Here is a 25,025-nt window from a genome sequence, read left to right as displayed (position 1 = left end):
TTGGTTTTCTACTCTCGCGAGTTACGTCGCTTTCTTATCGACATCCGCGATGAATATAAAGCCGTCTTCGCAGGGTCACGCGAGCGTAATGAAAAGGCCATCGTAAATCGTAAATCGCGATGACCGACTCTCTGAATCGCTTCCCAACTGCAAAATGAACGATTCGCTTGCGAAAAGAAATCGATCAAAAGCGTCGACCTTCTCTCGTTTCTTCAGCTTCGTGGATATCGAAGAACGACCATCGACGTTTGCTGTTCATCGACGAACCACGTGGAAAATCGCCTACAGACTTGCGATAAGACTTCGAGATTAAAATTTCGTCGCAACGAACGCGCCACTTCGTGGTTTGTTCGCGATTTGCATCGCTGCTTTCGCAAATTGGAACGTTTTTCATTTTCTCCGGTCAGCCACAAAAGTACGCCTTATAATTTTATTTAAACAAAGCGTGTAACATATTTACTTGTTAGCCTGTAAAGTATTAATAAAAAATATTCATCCGAATGAGAGTTTTATGAATCGGTGATACGATGATTAATGTATCCGATGGGGTTAGGGCGGACGTACATTGTTGCGTTACGCACGGTGATTAGTCGGACAATGCACGGCGTCTGGTCACGGATTTGATATTTATCCGTGGCCTCTTCTGTTGCCTGTGTGCGGGGCGATAATTAATTTCCCGTTTAAATAAGCCCATCGCTCGGCGGCTACCTAATTAATCAAGCTTCCTACGTCGAATGACGCTAACGAACTCGTGTCACTGATGCACTTCGAAACGTCCGCAGAGATAATCGGCTTGAAAAGTAATTGTCGTTGTGTCCCCCCATCGCGATTAATTGATACGTCATATAATTAATGCGGCCGCATTACCGCTGCGCCTTAATTAGAAACGCAGCGTAGGTACATCACAGGGACCTTTCTACATTCAGAGCGGCTACCTATAGTCGAATTGCGTTTTTCCCCCGAAATTTCGTGACTCGAGCGTCCGATTAAATTTACGGCCGAACAATCGGTTAGACGGATTCGACGAACGGCTCTATTGTGATAGCGCGCGCTTAAATTTCAATAAATCGGTAATTCGCGTGGCAATTCTCGCAAAATGGGGACACGATTTTTTCTAGGAATATTCTCGAGTCCTTCGAGGAGAAAATAGACTGACAACGTGTCTTTACTTTTCAACGAAGCGGCTTTTGAATACTTTTTGTAGCGACTGGAACAGACAGAAAGACGTTATACGTATTCACTGTTTATGGAATGTACAGTTTGACAATAGATTTGGATCACACGCAGCTGGAATAGCCGGATCATTCGAATCGAGGTGAAGCAACTCTGTTGGAATTACGCTACCACGAAAAGGATCGACGATGTTTAAATCGCATGCGAAAATTCTTACAATTTCTGATAGAAAGGCAGAGACATTCTGCCCGTGATGATAATATAATCACTGTGACGGTTCGATGATGAAGTAACAATGGCCACGTCGCTGAATCCCGGTGAAAAGACGTCCAAAGAGGTTAATTAACTCGGGAATATTCGAGAACGTTGAAATTTCGCGGCAAGTTTCCAGCACGGCGTTCAGAAATTAACGAGCTTCCAGCGAAGTTTCGCAATGAGAGAGATCGAGGATACTTACAATGGCAGACCGCGAGTGAAATTTATCTGATTCGGAGGCAACGCGTAAGTAGCGACTGCTCTTCGTCCGGCGTGGCAGTTCGTCCCGGAGGCGGCTTCCGAATTTTGAAATTTTAAACACGACTTGCAGCCAAGATCGGCATTATGTCCTGGAAGGAAAACCCTCGGCGAATTATTCAAGAGCGAGCGAATTGCTTGCCCTCTGTGTCTCCATTCCGAGTCACCGAAGAGACTTTCGCGTCGACGATCAAACCGTTGAGAATTTCCAGTTCTCGAAACATTTTCTAAATATTTCATCCGCAACCTCGTTACTCTTCCTATTGCTTTCTTACTTCTCTCCATTTTTTCATTTTTTTTTTTTTTTTTTTTGTCGATGATCGTAGCCTAACGATATTCGTCTTCGAACAAGGCGCTCGCGAACGTACCCGAACACTTGCAAAGGTTTTATCTCGTAAAAGAGAGAGAGGAAATGCGTGGATAAATGTATAATAGAAAATATAGGGTGGTCTGTAACTGGTGGTACAAGCGGAAAGGGGGTGATTCTACGCGAAAAAAGAGGTCGAAAATATAGAATAAAAATTTTTCGTTTGAGGCTTTGTTTTCGAGAAAATCGACTTTGAATTTTCGCTCGGTACGCGTGCGGTACGTTATAACGGATCTCACTGTAGATCGTTGTCTCAATGGAAAAATAAAAAAAAAGAAATTTTTATTCTATATTTTCGACTTCTTTTTTCGCGTAGAATCACCCCCTTTCCGCTTGTACCACCAGTTACCAACTACCCTGTATATTTAAGCAAGTTTAAGTATAAGTACAGTGTGTATGCTGGTCCAGATCAGAAAGAGCTTCGAAGCCATGGGTCTGTGACAACGACCATATCCAAATCCACGTCGTTCCATACTACCTGACAGTGAACTGTTAGACTTTGGCCTGACTTTTGCACGTGGCCCAACATTACATTTTCCCCATTACGTAGGACAATCAGGATCCTCAACACCTACAAACGCAACATATAAGAACTGCAAGCATTCGACCACGAGACTAGTCTTGTGTACAGTCTTGGCCGTGATTTGAACAACTATTTTAACTTCGCTACTTCGTTGTAATATTATACTTAATCATTTTCGTGAACAAAAGCCTAGAAAAATATAAAAGCACAGTCAAGTTAACCCATTTGCATCATGGCCCTACTTAAGAGGACTGGTTCTTATAACCGCGCGCGCGCGGTCGTAGGTGCAGTAAATGACATCCGAATTCTTCATGGAGTTTATCGAAAATTTACTTTCTCGCATCTTATGCATCGCATCTTATATTCCTTATAACAGAGGAAAAAAGAAAAAATTATTTACTTAAAAAAATAAGGAATAAGAAATTTGTCGTGGAATTCTTTAAAATGGTCAATACAATAAACTGATATAAGCGAGATGCTGACAGACGGGTCAAACGTGATCTCTCACATCTGAAGAATACTTAGCGACTGAAATAAAAGACAGTCACAGCGCCCGTAATAATCCGCGCTTGGATGCAAATGGGTTAAGTTATTGCTTTTTTGTCTTTTTATCATTAATTTTACGTGACAGGTCCATGTCATTTACATTTGTACCATTACGATAAACTGTCTGTACCACGCTGCATCATCTGTGCAAGGCATGTTGCTAGAAAACTATAAGGCTGAGAGCTCCTTCAAATCGATTTAGTGCTAAACAATACTCGATGACTTCGAGGACTAAGAAAACTAAACTTTAGAAAAGATGTGGAGTTTTCTTTGAAGTGGGATCTACTTCAACATTAACGAAATTTCTAAATACTCGGCGTGACATACATCGTTTTATTCGCGGTCGACGCAAAAGCGGAGAAAATGTTCGTTACATATTTTATTTGGCTTGTCAACAAATCGCAACAATTACGTCGATTAAACGATCGAATCCAATTAACGGGCTTTTATATTCATAACAGCGTCACGGATAAACGATCACAGAGACACCACGCCCTTTAAAGCGTGACAGTCCACCCTGCGGCAATCGAGAGCTTCCGAGGGGTTGTCACGGCATTTATAAAAGCACTTTCGCCTACAGAGATACTCCAGACGTAAATACGTATCCTTTCTTCTCCGTTTCCATTGCTCTTTCTCGTTTCAATTTCCAATTGCCAACTTGTGCATTATCGTCGCTCTGCTATATCGCAACTTTCGTACCGCTTACTTTTATACCCACTTAAGCGACAGAAAAACAACTCTCGTCGCAAAGTGCGGCGCTTCTCTTTCTCCTTTCTTTCGCGCTTAAGAAACTTTCGCGGAACGTGCGCGTTTTTAAACGACGACTTCGTTCCGGCGATCGTTCGGCGAAACGGTGTTTATCGCGACCGAATCGCCGGCGATGACATCGTTCGCGTCGCGGCCAAGTCGAGGTCGATCGTTCAGCGACGTGGTCGTTGTTTCCAAGAAGTTTACGGACAGATCATTGGGAAGAGTTTATGCACGAAAAGCGATCGACTAAACAGAGAATCGTTCGCGTCACTGGCCAACAAAACGTGGAAAACGCGCAGCGCGTTGTCGCGAATTCGGTCCGTCGTATGACGAGCGTTTCGAAGAAGGAAAAAAACGTTCGTGGCAAATGGTTTGGATATACATTGGACGCGTATGAGCGTCGATAACGTGGCATTCTAGGAAAAAGTGGCCGACGTTGAATATCGAAAGCTGTCATCCAGGCATAAAAGTCCGTCCGGCTGTCGGAGAAACGCTCTCTCGCAGTATGGATTTATCAATCCATACAAGCGATAGCCACCTACGTAGAACGGCGTGTAACGAATTCTCTGGCGCACTCTTTCACCCGGTGCCACCCAGTTTGCTTAAATAAACCGTCAAATTTATCGCCGCGTTTTCGCCTCGTTTTCGCCTAGTCCGATCCTGAATTTAACGACGCGTTCCCCATTCCAGACGCTCTATTTTTGTTGGTCGAACACAACGAGTTAGCGAGATTTTCGAAAAGTTACTCGTTCGATTATGCAAATGGCGCATTACCACGGAATATCCATGATAATCCGCGATTCGAACGGTAGAACGCGACCGGTACATCGACCGATAAATCCGGCAGAATTTGCAATAATCGTCGATGCCTGGCGGAGAGCGGCGCAGCAGAGAGGACAGAGTTAGGCGACACGACAACATGCCCCGCGCTCGTCCTATCGATTTTCCCCAGCGAAATTAGATCGTTGGACGTGAACAACGCGCTGTCCACCAGAGCTGACATTGATATCCCAAAGAGACTAATTCCACGTGCAATCGGATACGGCCGCGAAAGCGCACCGCTGTTGCATGCATCGCCATAAAGAAACGTCGGTCATTCCGTGAGCAACGTCGTTTTTTTGTCCGGAATTTCCTAAGCTAAAGTCAAGTAGTAATTTAGTGGAGACTTTATCAGCGTTGTTAACAGCGATTCGTCGAACAGCAATTCCGTTTCATCGCAAACACCGGCCGATTTCTACGTTTTTGATCTGTACGCGTAAACACGGTATCATTTACGAAATAACCGAGTACAGTATACGAAATGCAAAGAAATGCATATAGAGTCACGTTTCATAGATATGTTCGCGATATGCAAATGAAAAAGGTCTGAATTTAAGATCGTTCGTGTATCGGCTCTAAGATCTATCGATCGTGTCGTTTCACTGAAAGTTTGACAAAGAGCGTTCGTTCGATCGTGCATCGAAAAATAATCCCATCAGCGGCGGTATTATGTTGATCCTGCGACCACCATAGATAGGTACAGCGAGCTGGTCACGTTTATTTCATATTCCTCGTCCGTAAGATACCTTTACAAGCCGCTTAAGTTCGCATTCACGCGGACGTTTCAGCTATGGATCGTCGTCCGCTTTCATTCCTCGTCCCGGATTTTGGCTCCTTTTACCTGCAGAAAAGCCCGCTCTAAGCGAGAAAACCACCGGAAGACGGTTGATATAGAAAATCAAAACTTATGCGACAGTTGGCCTTCGATCGTAGAACAGGTTCTTCGTAACGAAGATTCGATGGCGAACAACATCGATAAATGAACCTGAAATCGTCCGATGAAAAACGCTATACGATTCGTCGACGTACCAATTCTCTCTCTCTCTTACAGTTTTCTCGTATCAAGGAGTTTTATCGCGCGAAAGTAAATGCGACTTCTTTCAATTCGCCCTTCCTTTTGTCGATTTTCAGATAGTTTTTCTTTTCTTATTTATCGCGCTCATAAAGTTCTCATCTCACTCGTCAAGACGGTTTTTCTCAGATTTATCGTCCGCCACGGAATCCAGACGTTCGCCTCGTAACGTAATCTGCTTTGTATGACCGTAATCTTGAAATATCGTTACTTCCTGTCTTCTAAATACCCGCTCGTTATCCTTATTTTTTAACACGTCCAGCGTTATTGGTCTCGTGCACAGCGTCCATTCAATTATCTCAGATTGCAAATAATGCCGTTGACTAGGTTGTCGTGCTGTTAAGCTTGCACTTTCAAATAATCCTGAAACAAATACGTAGTTCGCTCCGAGTATCCATTACGTTCTCTGGTAGATCGTACGTTGTTCAACGATCTCGCGATACTCCGCTCGGCAATCTAACAATGTTTATGCCATCTCTGTTCGGTTATCGCGTTTCCTTTGTATCCGCAACGCCTTCATCTCGGTGTTACGATCGACGACGCCGTTTCGCTACTTCATTCTCTGGCGAAATTAACAGGAAACTCGGAACGAACGCGTCCACGGGCAAACCGCATCGAATTCGCGCAAACAGAGGAGAATCCTTGGCTGTTTATCTGTCTGATTGTGCGAGTGGTCTTTGCACAACGGTAGTCATCCGACCAAACACTTTCCATACGTAAATTATGACGGATTTGAGGCTTAGTCTCGAGTTAATCCGTACAGAAATATACGTTGTAGAATGTATGGTATTGTGCAATAAATAAGTAAATATATAGATTCGATCCAGTAGCTATATATTTCTGTTGCGAATTCTCGACTAAAGAGCAACCGGTCAGGTCAAACCGATCGGTCGATATCGCGTACCTCGAATCACTCAACGCTCGAGGTGGAGGAGGTTTAATAGATCGAGCGTTAGAGTGATCTAGCACTGTATTTGCACTCGTTGTATAAAAGCAAAGTGTTATGTTATGAACACGGTGATGGTAAGATCTTGTCGTACGATGTCTGATGATGAACTGTCCTAGCATGTTGCTGATTCTCTCCCCCAGCCGCTGAGTCTCGTCCGTTCGTCGTGCCTTCTCGACCGAAGTTTTTCCCTGACCTTTGAGTCCTTAGGTTTACAGCTCGGAGAGGACAGGCAATTCGGAATTCCCCAAAGAAGGGAGCGAGCCTGTCCGTGCCATAAACGAATGGCCACTCAAAATTTCGAACAATTCCCAATGTAATTTTTACGTGTAATTAGTGCAACGTAACGTAAGCGCTATATAATTTTATATGCTTCTCTTCTCATACGATCCTCGAGCTTTTACGATCAGCTCGGATGCGAACATTCGATAAATCGGTTCGACGATTTCGTGGCTGCAACGTGTAGACGTTCGTAGACGTTTCTCGCTGGAGAAGCTTCGGTAATAATTGCGTAAATGCATTCATTTTTGACAAAAATTGCGGAGAATGTGCAGATAAACAGAGAGGAAGATCGATCGAGTGTTCTGTTCGCAGTTCGTCGACTTGATCAGATGCGTGTACAGTCTCTTGACTGTCCGATATCAGGATGATGTTTTTGTATGTCAATGCGATAAAGCACACAGCGTTTTATGTTTGAAATCGCATCGAGAACAATTCATCTTCTATGAAAAGAACGAGCAGAGTAAAAAGTCGCTTACCAACTCGAATCATGATATTGAATGACCCACCCTTGAAAATCCATTCTCGCTCAGCCTTTTTTTCTTCTCTCTTACATTACCAACGCGCTATCTGGCCGGTTATTGCCATTCGTTTCTGTGCTCTCGAATACGTGGTCGAAGGAGATGGAAGAAGGGCTCCTTTAAGTGAAGACAAATACTTCAATTCCGAACAGTTACACTTTTTGATTCCCTTTTAGTTCGGATGTTTCTTCTAGCTGATGTGTGTGTGTGTCTGTGTGTGTGTAGCTGGTATATAGCTGATATATAGAACTCTCTTTCTGGATGAAAAGCGACCGTGTGAGATTAGTGTGTTTCGATAAGACGACATTCGATGAGACAGCTTCCCTATAAGATCGTTTAAGCGGACTAATTTAGCTTTGCTTCCAACGATAGTAATCGAAAAACATAAAATGATTCGATAGAATATAGACTAAGGTTAAGGTCGTATTTCGAGAAGAAACAGCTTGATAAATGTAAATCTTGATAAATCTTGATGATAAATCGAAATTTTGTAAACAATCGATATTTTTGAATATTTAACAGAGTAGAATGATACGCATTCAACTCAGCCGAACTAAACAGGACAGAAATTGATTGTCGAATTTTTCAATTCCTTGTTACGATATATTCCTCCCTTTTCCCTGATCTTCAAACGAATCACGTTGTTACACCCTGTTCCACGAGATGGAAATCGCAAGCAGAGCCGATGGGAAACATATTTTTACATGATTTATGGTTTCGGGAATCAAACAAGAGGCATCCCTTGGAGCTATAAGCGAATCCGCCAAATCTAGTGCGATTTACGGCAGTGGAAATCGAGGATTTATTCACGAACCCTATGCGTGTGTCACGAGGAAGATTCGAAACGTGAACGTTCGCAATCATTCCCGAAAACCGTGGAAAATTATGACCCGGCCGAAAGTGCCGCTCGTAAATTTTGAACGTGCAATCAGGGAAAGGATAGCATAGAGCAGGATGAAGGGATGCAGCCTGTATACAGAGCGTACAGAGACTGAGAATCACGAGCGTGAGTGCTTGGTGTTGATCGATCGATCTTAGCTCGAGTCTGGTAATCCGTTAGCCTCTTTTTCCAACGACACACCCACTCGAACGCGCGAAGAATGTCGTTTCCTGCGACGAAGGTGATCCGCTGAAGGTAATCTCGAGGCATGACGAATGATTCGTTGGATGCTCGGTTGCCACCAACTGTTGTATACTTCCAAGTAATCTGGACACTCGCTTATATTTGACAAGATGTACTTTAACGCTAGAACTAACATACCAGTCAACTTGATTGGTTTTACAATTTTATATTAAAATTCATACTCCATGTTATATTTTTTTCTCGCAATGATGTAGTGACTTTTGCAACGATAACTAAAAGAATAATATAATGAATTTTATTTTGTTTCTTATGTATTCAAACTCAAAATAATTTTATATTAAGCCTATTTATACCAATACCAGTCAAAATAACTGGTGCTTGTTAAAGTGTAAAAGAATCCTGCAATCTGTTTATCGAACACCAATTAACCAGTTTCCTGGTTTTGTACAACTTCCCACGCGTTTTTAAAATTTTTACTGCGTATCACTCGATATGACGATATCAGTTATCAGGAAAATTCTGGATCGCTAGATCGCTAGATGCTAATGCTAGAAATACCACAGCAGTGAAAATGGCTGGCTCTACGATTTTATAAATGTGTCAACTCTCGTTTAGGGATCCCAGATGGATTAATAATACCAAAAATCTATAAGAAAGTAATAAATCAATAAATATAAAAATATTCTATTATTACGTATTTTTTAAGGACCAGCCATTTTGTCTGGTTTTGGTAGAAATGGCTTCGTGTTAACTATCGGTAGTTCTAGTGTTAATCAAATGATTTTCCAGTGATTTTGTTCTTTGTGGATTGCGCAATTTGATACAAATTTAAAGACGCAAAAACCCATGAAATATACAAAAGTAGGTGAAACACCATCAGCAGAGCCTTTATTGCAATTTTTAATAGATCAAACGAATCTCTGTTTCAGTTCTGTTTCTTTGCCTATGCTCGTAGAGATATGAATTTGCATAAAAATTAATACGGATCCTGTAATCCTCTTAATTCTAATGATCAGCCATGATCATGTAACTCGATAAAATTGATTCCTTCTCGTCGATATGCGATAATAGAATGGCTTTTGTAATTGTAAAGGCTTGCAACACTACTTTCTAACTTGACAAACTCTTTATCTTGAGATTCTCAGCGTACGAACGCTGGGCTCAACCGAGAGCGTTCAGACGCAGACGTCTGACCTTTGCGGAACTCTTCTACTGTGCATCTAACGAAGCGTAGTATCGTTCTACTGTTACTACAAACCGAACAAAGTGTTCAAGTACTTACGAGCGGCGGTATTTTACACGATATCGCCGTCGAAACTTATTTAGGGAGAAATCGCAAGCCTCTTTCTTCCGAAATCGATGTAGGAAAATCAAGCGGCGCCGTAAGTGCTCGAAAATTACGAAAAACAACGATTCCACTTGGATCTGCGTTCCATTTTTTTGGAAAATCGTTGCTTGCAAGTTCCACGTCAAGGTGTCGAGAGGTAGGAGAACAATTCCAGCTACTTTCGAGTAAGAATTTAAATTACCATAATTTCGAATGTAAATTGTGTCGTTAAGTATAGAGGGTGTGCAACGACGTTGGAATTTCCATGTGAAACACGAACTTCCTTATACCCTATCCACCAGCTATAATCTTGGACGTTTGAAAATCGTGGCACGAATCGGCGAAAATTGTGATTATATATATATATATATTATATATATAGCGAAGCTCGACTCAATGGGAATACAAAGTTACAAGTTAACAAAATTGATCAAGTGTCTTTCCAACATGACCACGCTCGTAATAATAACAGAAAGTACGACGAGTCTCGACCGACCGTATTATTCGAGTCTAACCAGCTTCTGTGAAATTTTCGCGTTATTTATACTTCCTGATTGTTAGAATCGGAATTCTCTATGCAATTTTAAATATTTTAAGAAACGAGTTAAGTATTTTAAGTACAGGGAGATAGTACACCCGTTACAAGAGCCACGAAAAAGAATCTCGTTTGTATCGACTACTGTTGAATTTCCTCTATCGCGTTCTATTATTTCCCATGGAAACCTTAACGATTTTACGAGCGAGCAGTTGAAAAATAAATTACTTAGAAAGCTGGAACACAGTTGTTTTCGAGACAACAGGTAGTGCGTTATTCAGTGGCAAATACCATGCAAGATAATCAAATTATAAAAATTGCAAAGTGGAAAGGAGTACAGGGAAATAGAGTGACGTTTTATAGAAATTCCCGCGATATGTAAATGGGAAATTGCACAGTGAGATCGCTCGTGTATCAGCTTTAAGATCCATCGATCGCATCGTTTCATTGAAAGTTTGATGAAGAGCGCTCGTTCAATCATGAGCCGAAAAGTAATCCCATCAGCGGTGGTGCTACCGCTGAATCTTCTCTATTATACTCACATAAGAAGCGTGAAAAATGAATAGACATATCGTTAATAATTTTTCAATTTGTATAAATCACATTCCTCTCGAATGTTTTCACCAGACTAACTTCGAGCGCATGAAATTAATCATTTCGATCGTTCAACACTCTGCATTCGTAAAACACATCATGAAGCGTGTAAAGAATCGTGTCCAACGTAGATTCTTAAAAGGATAGCAGCGAGACGTATAGTCCGCTCGTGTCTTTTCATCGTAAAAACTATACACCCGTTCTTTCCAATTTAAATATTTTTAAATATTAATTTCTTAATATCAAACATTTTTTAAGCTTCCTACGGTAAACTTAATCCTTTTAACCGAATGTGTCAGTCAAGAAGCTTCACAACGAAATTTTTCATGACCCTGTAACGATGATGTCTGGTAGCGAGTCATCGTCAACAGTTGTTACTTGTGGTAACCGTTCTCAATTATCTTTATCAATTATTATTTTCTTTATCTTTACCTTTCTATTTAAAGTACGGCTAACGAGTGTTCCCCGTTAAGAAATATTTACAATGTCTAAAAGCATGGCGACACGAACTTGTTCGTCGAGCTAACATGCCGCCTAAAGAAGAACAAACCATGTTCTTTAGGAATATGCATCCTCGAGTACTGTACGCTCGGAAAAAGAAAGAAACTTCACACCTGTCCGAGATGTCTCTCGGAAACACGTCTCCATTACGAAAACGTTAGAAGGCAACAGTTGTCGAGATACTCGAGTCGAGCTGGCTCGCTGACGGTAGCTCGCACCGAATGTAAATTGCACGAATTACCGATGTGGCAAGACGCGTAATGAGTTCCGACTTCGAGTCGAGTCGAACGAGTTAAGAGACATACACTGCGCGCCAACTCTGCTCGCGAAAGAGTTCGCCATCGAGGACTTTTCACTTTTCGGCCAAGTTTCCGCGCCATTGACGTTCCATCGACTAAATGTTCCTGTTCGCGGGACTTTTAATGAGCGTCGACATCGTTAGGACCCGCTTCGAAACTATCCTCGCGTGTGTCACAAAGTCCCACGTATTACACGTAAATACATCTATGCGAGTTTCAGGATTTCTATGACGTTTCGATATATTTCGAAACGCGAACGAAAGCTCGATAAAGCGAGCATGAATAACAAAGGAACTCGTGACGAGTTGAATTCTCTTAGGTCGGCCTCGACAGGCAGAAAAGGAAAAAGAAAATGCTTTTTCTTTTGTTCCGGCGGCGAGACAGAAACGTATAATTTATACATGGTCATTGGATTAGGATTCGAAAGTGTCGATATTCTGCAGCTTCTTTTAGCTTTAGATCGGTGCGTACATATGAAATACGAATTCGAAGCTCGAATTTCTATGAAACAATATCGTCTATTAATCTTTTGTTAATCGATAATAATCGTTGATTAATTTTTCCTTTTTTCTTAATAAGAAAAAATAGAATTGAATGTTAGGAAGATATATACTAAAAATACCGGAACGTACGTTCATCGACTGTCACGAATAATTAGAATAACTTATGTGGTTTTCTTCTATGAATTTAAATGCAGAGAAACCAACATAGATACTGCGAAGAACGTCGATTGTCTAACATACAAATTATTTTAAACGAAACTGTAACTACTGTATCAGCCCAGTTTCAAGAACTATATTAATTCTATAATATTTTAATACTACGAGTAACAAGAATAATTAAAGTAATTCGTTCGTGCATGCAATCGCGTGCAAATTGATTCGATTAAATTTATGATTATGACGATTTGGGAAAATTGCGCTCCGATTAGGTCATACTTAAGCGACGTAGAAGCGCGTCGATCTGCTGCATGAACCTAATTCAATGACCAAGGACAGTACAGAATTTTTGATCGAATCTCATTCGTCCACGGTAATTCATACCGCTCACGTTCCCGCATAATTGCGAATTCCAGAGTTCCGGCAAGTCAAATCTAGCGAAGATGTCATGCCGGGAAATTGGAATTCGTCAGGGGCAGCTGCGACGTCGACTTAAAACATGTTCCACGGTGATTTATCGCGCGGAGAACAACGCGTTCCGCCATGCGACTCCGAAAACCGACGACTCTTGAAACTCGCCGTGCGAGCGTTTCTCCTCTTCCCTGGGCGCGCAAAATTTACGCGACCTCGTGGAATTCTCGCCTTCCTCGAGCGCGCGATTCTTTCTTAAATATTCCAACAGTCGTCTGACGGTGTTAGGTCGGGGTTAGGTTCGTCAGCTTTCTTTGTCAGCGACGTCTAAAAGTCGAACGGCGATTAAATGGATTACAAGTTTTAGAGCAGCTGGTGTAACGCGATAACCGCGTCGTTGAAAACTTGCTCGTCGTCCCTACGCACAGCAGCTGCGAGAAGCGTCGACACGCCATTGTATTCGTCACGAAGTTTACGGTATAACTGATCAGACTAAAGTATGTGCACTCCTATGTCGAGTTTGACAGCAGTTTTTATCTCACGAGCTCCTTTGTCGAGTCCCATCTTTTTTTTTTTTTGTGAAAGAAAACCAGGATTGAGTCCTGGAAATTGTTTCAAGATATACCATGCACTAAAAAATTACAACATACAACAATAGTGTGTATAAAACTGGTATTTGGATGAATTCGATGAAAAAATATCGTCTATTAATCTTTTGTCAATCGATAATAATCGTTGATTAATTTTTCCTTTTTTCTTAATAAGAAAAAATAGAATTGAATGTTAGGAAGATATATAGTAAAAATATCGAAACGCGCGTTCATCGACTGTCACGAATAATTGCAACAACTTGTGTGTTTCTTCCTTTATTTATTTAAATCGTCTTATTTCTCGGTTAAAGTAAATTTCAAGTAAAACACTTAAAAGCGTTGGGAGCAGCTAGTAACGAAATCGAAATAAAATTCAGAGTGCAAAGGGTTAAATTTCGTATCGCTTGCTGGTATCTTCGTACGACCATAAGAATCTGATATTACGAACATGAAACATCGAATCTGGTGAAGAAACGCTTGATCGACGAATAAGTCCATGCGCAATTACTTCTTGTAGTCGGTGTGCGTATTAACGAGGATTATAGTCGGAGATATCAATTTATTATCCGGTGGAAACAAAACGTTTCTTCATCCGTCGATTAAATGTTACACGATTTTTAGATGGGGCTAGCTAGGGTGAGCAGGCTTGTTTGCGTTTTTACGAGGAAAGGCTGGAAGAAAGAAGAGGGAGTGTCCGAGATACGAGGGTGTTTAGCACTTGAGAAGTTAACGGGGTTGCAGGGGAATGAAGGGTACGCAGGGGTGTAACACGCCGCATTTTACGGGCTTCCCGCCCCCATATTGGCCCACTTACTAGCTCGTGCTTTTTTTATTCGTCCGACGTCTCTCGATATTCTCTCGTTCCCATCGCGCCCCTCTGCTTTCCACTTTGTCAGTCTTATCATTGTTCGTTATCACAGCCGTTCGAATCTGTGCCCCTCCCTCCGCCAAGATCGATTTCGCTATTCCAAGTAATATTCGGATATCGACGTCGAACAAACATACTTACACCGTTTTGTTTCGTTTCGTCGCGTCTCGTCTGCGTGGAAATCCATTCGATTCGAAACAGACTTCGAAAAATAGCGGCGCGATTCGAATTGCAACGCAAACAACGTCGCAAAGGAGAGCCGGAAAGGGAAAGCGATATAAACGTCTATCGAGATATCATCTGTCGGGAAGAGGAACTCTCTATTCGATGGTACTTGCTTTGCAGGGACTCTGTTCCTCGGCTTTTCACCATGGTTCTCCGCTTTCCGGCGAGAAAACTGGAGAAACGAAAGCCGTTTGTCTGGAACAGAAGAGACGACGAAAATTCTATCTCGCGGGACGAGCACGTCGCCGCGACGAGTTTCGCGTTTCACCGCCATCGCCGCTTCTCTGGCCGAAAAACTGCGGAGGCGAAGCTTTAGAAAACGTGGCGCCCGGAAATAAAACGAATCCCGGCGTCGCTCGCAGCGTTTCCGTGCTGCGCCCCCTGTTCCCCGCAATTTATTCGAAACCCTGAAATTTCCCGGATATTTTGTAAATCGGGCTTTCGCCCGTGTTCGCCTCTCTCCGCAAATTGTGTTCCATAGGATCAGAATCGTCGAAACGCGCCGCTTCCTTCGGCAATTTCCAACGAATCGCCCGGATGAAACGCCCCGGAACCACCTGGTTCTTTCCAAATGAGAAAGCTTGTCCTTCTTCTTCGATCCAATTTAAGAAATACGCACGCTCCTCGTCGCCTATTTTTACTTTAATTCCGAGACGAAAAGAAAGTCGTGCGAGATGTGCCACGTATCTTCTACGACTAAGTAGGAGCAGGAAACCAGTGTATTCCCACTATTGGGTTGGCAACTAATTGATTGCGGATTTTGTCAATGGGTGGTATTGACAAAATCCGCAATCACTTAGTTGCCAACCCAATATCGTATCGGATAGCAGTATGTTTCTACATAATTATAGACTTGCGACGAAACGATAATACGCCATACATTAGCCATTACTCCTCGAAGCCTAACCATTCGCGTGACAAGTGCGTCATTTTCGTCGCGAATAGGAAAAGATTGGTTTCTCCGGCGGAAAGGAGGCAAGTGTTTCCGGCGAGATAAGCGACGTTGGACGTAGTTGAAGACGAGTGTGGTTCGCCTGTGAACGCGTGCGCTTCACGGTTGTTCTTTCGTGACTTTCCTTGCTCGTGTCGAAGAGAAAGAAATTCGTAGAAAAGGAACGCTCGAAAGTGCGCATGCAAAGCAGGATTAATGAGCTCGTAAAAAGACGAGATCGCGCGTGAAAGGGACACGACAGCGATTCCACGAAAGCGATCCCTTTTTATCGTTGCCCACTGGCCCCGATTTTTTCCTTATTCCTCTCTCTCTAATTTCTTCCTCGTTGTCTATTCAAAAAGGACGTTCGTTAAACCAACTGGCGATCGAAAAGACCGAACGACCAAACGCGAAAGAGCTTCAGGAATTCCAGTTTTTCGATAAATTTTATGACTCGATGAAATCTGACGCATTTTTTTACATACAAGATTATCGATAAGATAAGATAAAATAATATGCACACGCTAGTGAATCGAGATAAGTAGAAGAGAAAATATTAACATTCGTAAAAGAGATCTGTTTCCTTTTGACGAATACAAAAGTCATATTTTCGTAGAAAACTGCGATAGTCAACGTACACGATATATGTTCTCGCGTAGAACGATATCACGCTAATTAATAAAATTAAATAGTCCCCCTTCGATTGTATTAGGTCGTCCAAGAACTTTCTTTCGTTTTATAAGGAAATAATAGACGCACAATGTTTTTTTGTTTTACATTAGTCTTCTGAATTATGCACGAACGTAACAATAGAAATAGAACGAAATGGATCATACCTAATTTAATAAAATAATATAAAACAAATTGTTGTTCATCCGTTATCATTTTATGAAACGAAAGGAACTTTTCGGACAACCTAATGTTACTACAAAATGGATCGTAATTCAATAAAATAATGTTATTTCCATATGAAACGTAAGACACTTTTGGGACAACCTAATGGATCGTTTAATAATTGTTCGTAATTGAATGTGACAGATTACAAGGAAGATTGCTCGGCCTGAAGCAAATATCCTACTATTTCGATATTCCTACCTTACCCTACAGTTTCGAAAGCAGTTGCTCGAAATAAATTTAGAAATGTTTGATAAAGAGCTTAGCAAGAAGTTTCCTAGAACAGGAATTAAAAGAATCGAGGATACGCTCAAGTAGAACGAGACCGCCATAGATCAGACTCGCCGCACAAGGAGTGTACGCGACGTTCGACCGTGTTCACAGCCAACAAACATGTTTCATCGATAAAAGCAGCGGATCCGATGTAGCTTTCGACTGTTAGCGCGTTATCGAAGCACAGTTTTCTGGTAAATTTGCCTCCGTCCCGTGTTTTTCATTCCAGACTGCATTCTTTATCGACTCTTCCTATTCTTAGTTTCTTCGCGCACCATTATGGAACTCGCTTTCACACTTCCACGTTCTTCGTGTCATTCACCGGCGATCCGTCGATTTCTTTTTACGTACACGACAAACCGCGAGAATTAACGTTACTCGCTTTGCAATCGATCAACGAGGATACCGCTCTATTACGGTGGAATGTGTTAGGAACTGTGATTAAGTAAAATATAGCTGCGACACGGCTTGGAAAAAGTTGACTTGTCAGCGCTTTCGGTACAATACTCGGAAGTTTTAGAGAAACTTGAGAATGACCATGAATTGGCAAGCGTTCATGAACAACGCCCAAGGGAAGTAGCAGTCACTGACTAGCAAATTAACCAGAAGCAACCCGTCGAGTCTGGTTGACATTTCGAATTTAAGAAACAAATAAGCTTCTCAGCTTGCTTCGCGCAGCGTTTAAACGACATCCAGCGGAAAGTTGATCCGTGGGAAGGAATGGAGGATCTTTCGCCCTTCACTCACATTACAATTTCTTCGAAAAAAGCAACTTCCACCCTGATGCGTTGCTGACAGAAGCTAAACCGAATGACAGATTTCTAGCGATCAGAAGACAATTCGAGGAATTTGTTACTGCGAGTACGTGTGAACGATCATGAATTTGTATTCTCTTTTCTGGAACGTTTCGAACAGCGGCTTGATTTTTATCGATTGCGAGTTGCTTTTCGTCAGTTTGCTCAACTGGCTGGAAATCGGAGCCTCTTTCTTCCAACGTTCGTGAAATATTTTCCAGGAGAGCTCCCCTTCGAATACAAAGTTTGCGTGATGAATCTCGAAAATGGCTCGCGTGCGCGTTTGCGAAGGAGCGACTCTCCATGCTCTAATTATTCACTGGACGATTGATAATCGTCGAACCAGATACGATAACGACTGATCGTTGATTTACACGCGACGAAACAGCCGCTCCTTCGAATTATGCATCGTTGCCCCGCGTTTACCTCAACCCATCGAGCAGCTACCATTTAATTTATTCGATCGAGCCAGTCAACCAGCTTTAAATTCCATTAATCGCAGCGCACAACGGGATGCATAATGTTCGAGCCGACGTTCTTCGATGACGTTTCTCGATTGTACCAACTCGCTGTAGCTTCCGATCATCGATCCTCTTTGGAACGCGAATTGTACATATTTCATTGTGACTTTGTTTCCTCCACGGTTACTTCACAGTCCGGTGAAAAAGTAACGTTATCGAAGAAACGATAAGAGCGAAAATGCACAGTTACGTCACATATATTAGTATCGTTCTACCGTCTCTGACAGCGTCTCTGCGAGTTTCGATACGTTCGCGTTATCAAAATGATGTAACGTCGTAACAAAATCTACGCGAAACTAAAGTTTCCCTTTTCGGACGCCGAAAATACGTAATCCATGGCATTTGTTCCGCGAGCAAGACGTTAACTTGCAACTTTCCCTTGCTGTCTCTTTAAAAGGTATACCACGCTCGACAACTGTGAAACGGGTGAATTTTTCTAACACCGCTGTGTACGGTGCTTTATGTCCTGGCTACATCGCTAGATGACCCCTCTTAGATCTTTAATATCGTAATATCGTTGCCTAAGCGTGGCCCCTGGGTCGTTAAGAGCTCGTGTCGTGACATGTTACGAAAGGAGAAACGATTCGCTCGTGCCACGCCGAACCTCGACATCTTGTACGTCGTCTTATTGCCTACGTAGCAATAATAAGCGCTACTCGTAACAGATAAGCATCAGGTCGTCCGATTTTTAGACGACTGGTCGTAAAGAATCGCTTAATTACAAGGGCGCCTCGATCAGATATTTAATACGATCAGAGAGCCACTGTGCAGTGAAATGCACAATGTTGGACGGTGACCGTTGAAAATTCGATTAAGGTCAAGAATAAATTTCCACGCTTCCCTGTCGATCCCCGCGCCTCGTCGCTTCGAAACGCCATTCAGCGAATAAAAACTCGGCTTGATAACTGATGATTGGCGATCGCCCCCAGCGAATTACCTAATGCAAAGCTCTTTACGGAGCTACTCGATGAGAAACCAATTAAGGTCGTCGATAAATCTGCCTCGCGTCCATGGATTTCGTTGCGTTCGAAATCCACCCCTAACTTTCAGCCACGTCCTATCCCCCAGTTAGGCGCGTGCTACACGCTTCGAGTTTCAGCTCTATCTTACTTGATCAATTATCTATAAATACAGCTGTGACTCTGGAATTTTTTACGTCACAGGCGCGCTCCAGTTTCCCCGCTCTACGTTCGCAGAAAAATGCCAAACGTACGATGTAAACGATAAATTTCGCACAGCCAACAGAAATTCTCTCGCATTTTCCTCGTTAATCAACTCGTGACTAATAAACTCGACTACTGGCGATAAAAGAATACGATTGCAAAACCGACTCGAAGGATTCGGTAGAGTTATAGCTCGCCAGCCGTTTGCATGTCCGCGTTTCAACCAACTTCTCCGAATTTAGTTACATACGGGTCCTAGTTCTTGTAATCTGATCATTTAATCGGACCGTAATACGCTCGAGTATCGAAATATAGGTTAACTAATCAACCTGAGGCGAACTGTTGCCGCTATTTAACTACTGGCGCGATCGTAAACCTTGAAATTTTATGGAGACGCTTATGTGCAACACTTACTCGGTCTGATTGTCCTCGAAGGTGAGCGAGCCCTCCGTGTGCATGTACTGCTTGGTAGGCTTGGCCGTTCCTTCGATGGTGCGATAGGGGATGGTCACGCGTCCCCTGGCACCGCTGTATCTCACCACCCGCAGAGCAAACTGACCAACGCTTTCCACCAGCTCGATGTCCCTTTCGGGGAAGCCGAACACGCCGCTGTGATCGTCGTCGAGGATCATCACGGTCGCCAAGCTAGGTGACACCAGCATGGCAGGCTGCGACGCGTTGCTCAATCTGTAACATCAGATCATCGTCGTTGTTAGCGTCTTAGTACTGTGAGAAACCTGGAGACGTTCGAAGTTTCCAGGTCCGCGTGTATCTCGACTAATTTCCACGGATACTAAAATGTACTTGAAATGAAACGCATCTAACCTTGTCGTTTGATCCTTCGGTATAAAGCCATCGATGAAACCAACGATTAATAGGAATTGATACCAACATGGATAAAAGATAGGTTGAAAGTGGGCGGAAGTTGATCTTGCGAAGTTAAGCCACGTTAAATGTAACCGTCCGACGTTGGGATGTTGCAAGGACGAGGTTTTTGTTTCTACAATAGCCGTGTTCGTGTTAAGTTTCTCGAGATTCCAGAAAGGAATGTGCAATTAGAACGATGTTAATTTTAACAGAATATTTTAACGTTCTTCCGTCGTAACGTTGAAAATGCGATGAAAACGTGAAACACGTGATCAAATTGCACCGAGTGTCCAAATAGTTATAGATGGTACGCGATAATAGCATGGTAAAATATTCCTATCGTATTTACTAAATCATTGAACGCCGGACCGGGTTTCAGAACTGTCTTGGACCGATTGTTCCGCCATAGGCATTCGTCATCGCGATGCATCGCGTCGTAACGCTGCGAGGCACAGCTCACAATGGAACATTTCCGCCGATCAAACCGGCCCATCTAAGCTAATTGCTTTTCTTCCGAGAGCAAACTTCGGATGGAGTCGGTCAGATAAGCGAGACTCGAAATAACTTGAAACCCGGCTGCACGAGTTCCGCTGGAGCTTAATGTACCGCGTTTCTTCGCTTCATCGGCAACAGGGGAGGAATTCTAGCGCTCGTGCAGCCTCGTTTCCCCTCCTTTCCCCGTGGCCTGTGGCATGAACATGTAATCGAGAACTAGTCCTGAACTGATATCTGAACGTATGAATTCGCCATAGACTCGAAATTCTCTGCCCGTAATTACTCTCTCTCTCCCTCTCTCTCTCTGTCCCGGTTCCGGGCCTTCGTTCTAACGATCGCCGCAGTGAAATAAAAGCAACACCGTGCAACGTTTCGCTCGTTATCGAGGCCTGTCCATCTTGTTCAACGGCGACACGAACGCCGAGGAAATAAATTTTCCCCTGTGACCGGCGTTTCTCTCGCGAGAAAGCTCGGGCGTGTCGCCAGATCGACGAAGATTATCGCGAAGTTAAGAAAATCATTAGGACTCGCAGGATTCCTTGAAAATCGTCGTGTTTGCGCTCGTTTGCGCTGGCCTGATCTACGCCGATTTCGACCCTCGATGTTATCGGCTTTCCTTGATAACGACGCTAAACGCGCGGTAGATGTTGAACTTCGTTGCCTAACGACGGAAGTAAGAAGTTCTAAAGCCTTCTAAGAACGAGAAATACAAAACGAACAATCATTCCAGAAATATTTTCCTTAAACTGTAACGGAATTGCGGACTGTCGTGAAGCAAGTACAGGGACACTCACAGACAACCTTATTAAGGTTCGTTAAAGCCATAAACGATTATTATTCGCTATGAAACTTATAGAGAGATAGATAAAGACTATAGACTATAGGATAGAGACTGTATAAGGCTGCATAAACGGGAGTGTAGCGATTCTAATTCCGCGAACTAATGGCTGACCTACCAGCAATTCCGCTAAAGCGATTCTCCAAAGATCGGTTAGAAAACTTAGAAAAGATCGTTTCGCTTCCATTTCTCAACTCTCAAGGCGAACGTCGACGGAATTGACGGAATCTTCGAAGTGTACTTTAGCCAGAAACGGTCCCCATCCAGTTGACAATCTCGAACGCGAAGTTGACAATCTTCATAGCGTTACCATCTAAGCGTTTGACTATCGAAGATAGAACGAGTGTCGAATGCATTAGAAGAACGGAGCTGGACAGCGGGACGTTCGAGCGATCCACAATGCAACGAGCACACTCATAAGTTTTAATCAGAACGTTGCTACCAACATGATCATCAAATAAATATAGTAGAAGTTTCATTTTACGTTTTACATTGACGAACGATGAGTTACGTTTTACATTTTCTGTCATACGCAATTTTGTTATAAGTGCAATTTTAAAATTCCCCAAATTTCTCTTCTATTTGACTTTCAGGCTAAACACGTATCTCTCTGTAACCATTTCGTAATTGTAGAAATATCGTTCGGCCTCTACAAACCTGGTCCACTATATTTTTACACAACATAGGTTTCTTTCACTTTTACGTATTTTACTTCTGAATATTTCTTTTCGCTCGTAAAGTAACCTGCTGCTAGTACGCGTCATCGTAGACACCTACACGGTCATTCGAATCTAGAACATCGTGGTTTCCGTTCGATCCGTAACTATTGCACAAAATTCCAAGAATTCGTGCGCCCTACTTTTAAGACTGCGCGATGGAGGTAGTTTCGAGAGAGAGAGAGAAATTTTTGTCGCTCTTAATCCAACTAGCTGGTACTTGTGCCGAGTACTGCGGAGCATCGCTGCCGTATTCCAGTTGCAATTTTCGCGCGGTTTTCGTCTCTTCGTTGGATAAAAAGCCGAGTATTCGCGAGAAGACCACGAGTGCCTCGTAACGAACTCGAAGATTCTGCGAGCGACCGCGATACCCGAGAGTAAATGGAACTTTTTCGTCCACGGTGTTCACGTCGCACGAGTTCTCCAAAATAGCGACCGACCTCGAGAACTCTCGTGAGTGTTCATTTATGATCTGTCAAAGGCTGTTCGTCGCGACGATTAATCGACGAATCGACGCTAATTGACGTACGGACGTGCGTTGGTGTCCGTGTTGGCGTCGATGAAACCGCGAGCAGACAACCAGTCCCTTTGTGCGCCGAGTTTAAGCGGTAATGTAATAGCGCGCGCCATCCGGACCAAAGTTAATTGAAAGATGCGCTGCCGGCGATTATCAATTCGCTATCGCGACTAGATCGTCGACCGGCAGACGCCCACGAGCGTACGTCTGGTATCGAATCCGCTTCCTGTTTTTCACGGTGCAAATAGGGCGTCCTGGTTGCTCTTCCGCGAACGCTGATCGAGTCTCGTCGACCATATCTTCTCGTGGAACAGTCACAGTCGAATGTTTAGAAACGTGTTGTAATTTTTCCTTATGATCGTTCGAACAGTCGAACGATTGGCAAGAGACGCGACGTCTGACGTTGGGTGTAGCGGACACAGTGTATATGGGAAAGCTTAATACCAGCTTTAATAATCTCAAGTTGTCCAAACAGAAAGTCAGCATGTTTTCTTAGGAAACGTGCGGAAGAAACGATATCCAGCCTGGACGTTAGCGTAGATAAGTTTGTCAAATTGTCGGGACACCTTACTCGATAAAATTCGATACGTCTGTATTCACAAATGAAGGAGCAACAAGGAGTTAGAATCGTACGTGTCTGGAACTTGATCCTGTCTGCGATCGGTTCACGCGGCCTTCGTAACAACGTCGTCGTATAAAAGCCAAACGAATTCTCTGAGACTTTTGTCTGGACCGTCGTGTGGAAAGGACGAAATCGGTCTAATCCTCTAATCCCCGAGTCATAGAAACAAAAGGAACAACTGAGCAATCTCGTCGCTCGTTACTCCCCGATGATCCTTGCAACAATGTACATCCAAGTTCCTTTTATTTATCTCCATCCTGGCTGGATATTGTAGCTCGACCTCGGCCCAGTTTCATCACGGTGTAACAGCGGCGAAAAAGGAAAACGTTTTCCAGAGTTCGATGTATACATTTCACGGAAACAATGAAACATTTTGTAATATTTCTCTCGTTCGTTTTTCCACGTCGCGTAGCCGAACGATTTTTCAAGGTCCGACATGTTTGACAAAAACGCGCTGTCCCATTGTTCCTTTGATTCCTCGTTTCTCCGCTTCCCGGATGAGCACATTCAGCGGTTGCAGGCAATTCATCGTTGTACGTTGGTCGACCAACCAAAAGTTTCACCTTCTTACGACATGGCGTTCGTCCTTGCCCCGCCCTGATCGACTATCATTCCTACCCTTGAAATTTCCTCCGTGTTTTGCTTTTTGACGTTAACGCGTTTAATCGCCACGATGGTTGCCGGTGATCGATGCTATTAAATCTTTTGTTACGATTAAAATAATGAAATTCATTTTATGGAGTAAATAATTTTCAACGATGCGGATCACTTGAATTGATGATAAAGCATTGTCGGATAAAGTGCGGTATAGTATTTTGCAATGATTAAACATTATGGTCTGGAATAGCTGGATCTATGGAGGTAAATAAAATTCACGTGATAGTCAACGTATTAATACGAACAAACGTGATAAGTAAACTGCGGATTTTATGGAAATTTGTCTATAGGAGAACAGATCTAATTCATCGGAAATCATAAAGTTTTCCAGCTTCCAACAAATATCACTCCGTTTCGTATACGTTTTCAAATTCGTTTCAAATTTAACCAATATGGCATTAGGTGTTTCATCGAAGTACTCTCGAAATTTCAAAATATTTCATACAACGCACATGACACGTTCGTAAGAAGTTCCTGCAAGTGTTCAAATACTTTCGTGAACCGATGTAGGTGGCACGAACAATCCTACTTTACCAGAGATGACGTAAACTGCTACTTATGCTTATCACGAGTGATTCGAACACGTTTGTTCCCAATTACGATTATACTTTCTACAGCGATTCGTAATTTCTTGTGATCGCCTCTAATTGACAGAGGCCATAAATACTTTATATTAACCGTATCAAAGGAATATTAGGATTTTGAAATCGAAGGGATGTATTCGTATCTTACTGTTCGAGAGACAGGTATCTTTCTGACGAACATAAAGAGAAGCAAATTGAATTATTTTCTAGTTTTGTTATTGAATAAAATAAATTTATATGCAGATACTTTCACGCGAACCTTGTCGAATTATTTTATAGCAAAAAATAAAGAATTACGATCAGCCAACGATCAGACACAGTCAGCCAATTCAGTCAAAATGAAAGAATCACACGGTGACCGCGTCGTAAACGAAGTTAAATTACAACCGTGATCGTAATTCTACGAATCACCGTTGATGATTTTCCACGCCATGTCCTATATCTCATTACAGTTGTAATGCTGTGCAAGTTCAAGCGGATCCGAGAGGACTGACACATTGTCGGTCAATCGGTTGCAAACCTTTCGCACACCAACGACTTGCCGCCCTGCC

The 25,025-nt window shown here is 42.7% G+C and overlaps 1 protein-coding gene across 2 annotated transcripts in view; it reads right to left on the bottom strand.

Moving 5' to 3' along the window:
* The window catches only part of LOC126872031 (sodium/calcium exchanger 3), a 121,974-nt gene that overhangs the window by 93,785 nt on the left and 3,164 nt on the right, over nucleotides 1–25,025 (bottom strand). For both annotated transcript variants that reach the window (XR_007691814.1, XM_050631499.1), the window contains exon 2: nucleotides 19,593–19,865. Coding sequence is in view for 1 of the 2 variants with exons in the window: in XM_050631499.1 (XP_050487456.1) it covers nucleotides 19,593–19,865 (273 nt within the window). In the remaining variant the exon portion in view is untranslated. The remainder of the gene's footprint in view (nucleotides 1–19,592; nucleotides 19,866–25,025) is intronic.

The sequence above is a fragment of the Bombus huntii genome, chromosome 12 (assembly GCF_024542735.1).
Source record: "Bombus huntii isolate Logan2020A chromosome 12, iyBomHunt1.1, whole genome shotgun sequence".
In the NCBI taxonomy this organism is placed as follows: Eukaryota; Metazoa; Arthropoda; class Insecta; order Hymenoptera; family Apidae; genus Bombus; species Bombus huntii.
Note: the sequence above shows the minus strand (reverse complement) of the source record. Positions and strands in the feature narration are given on the sequence as shown.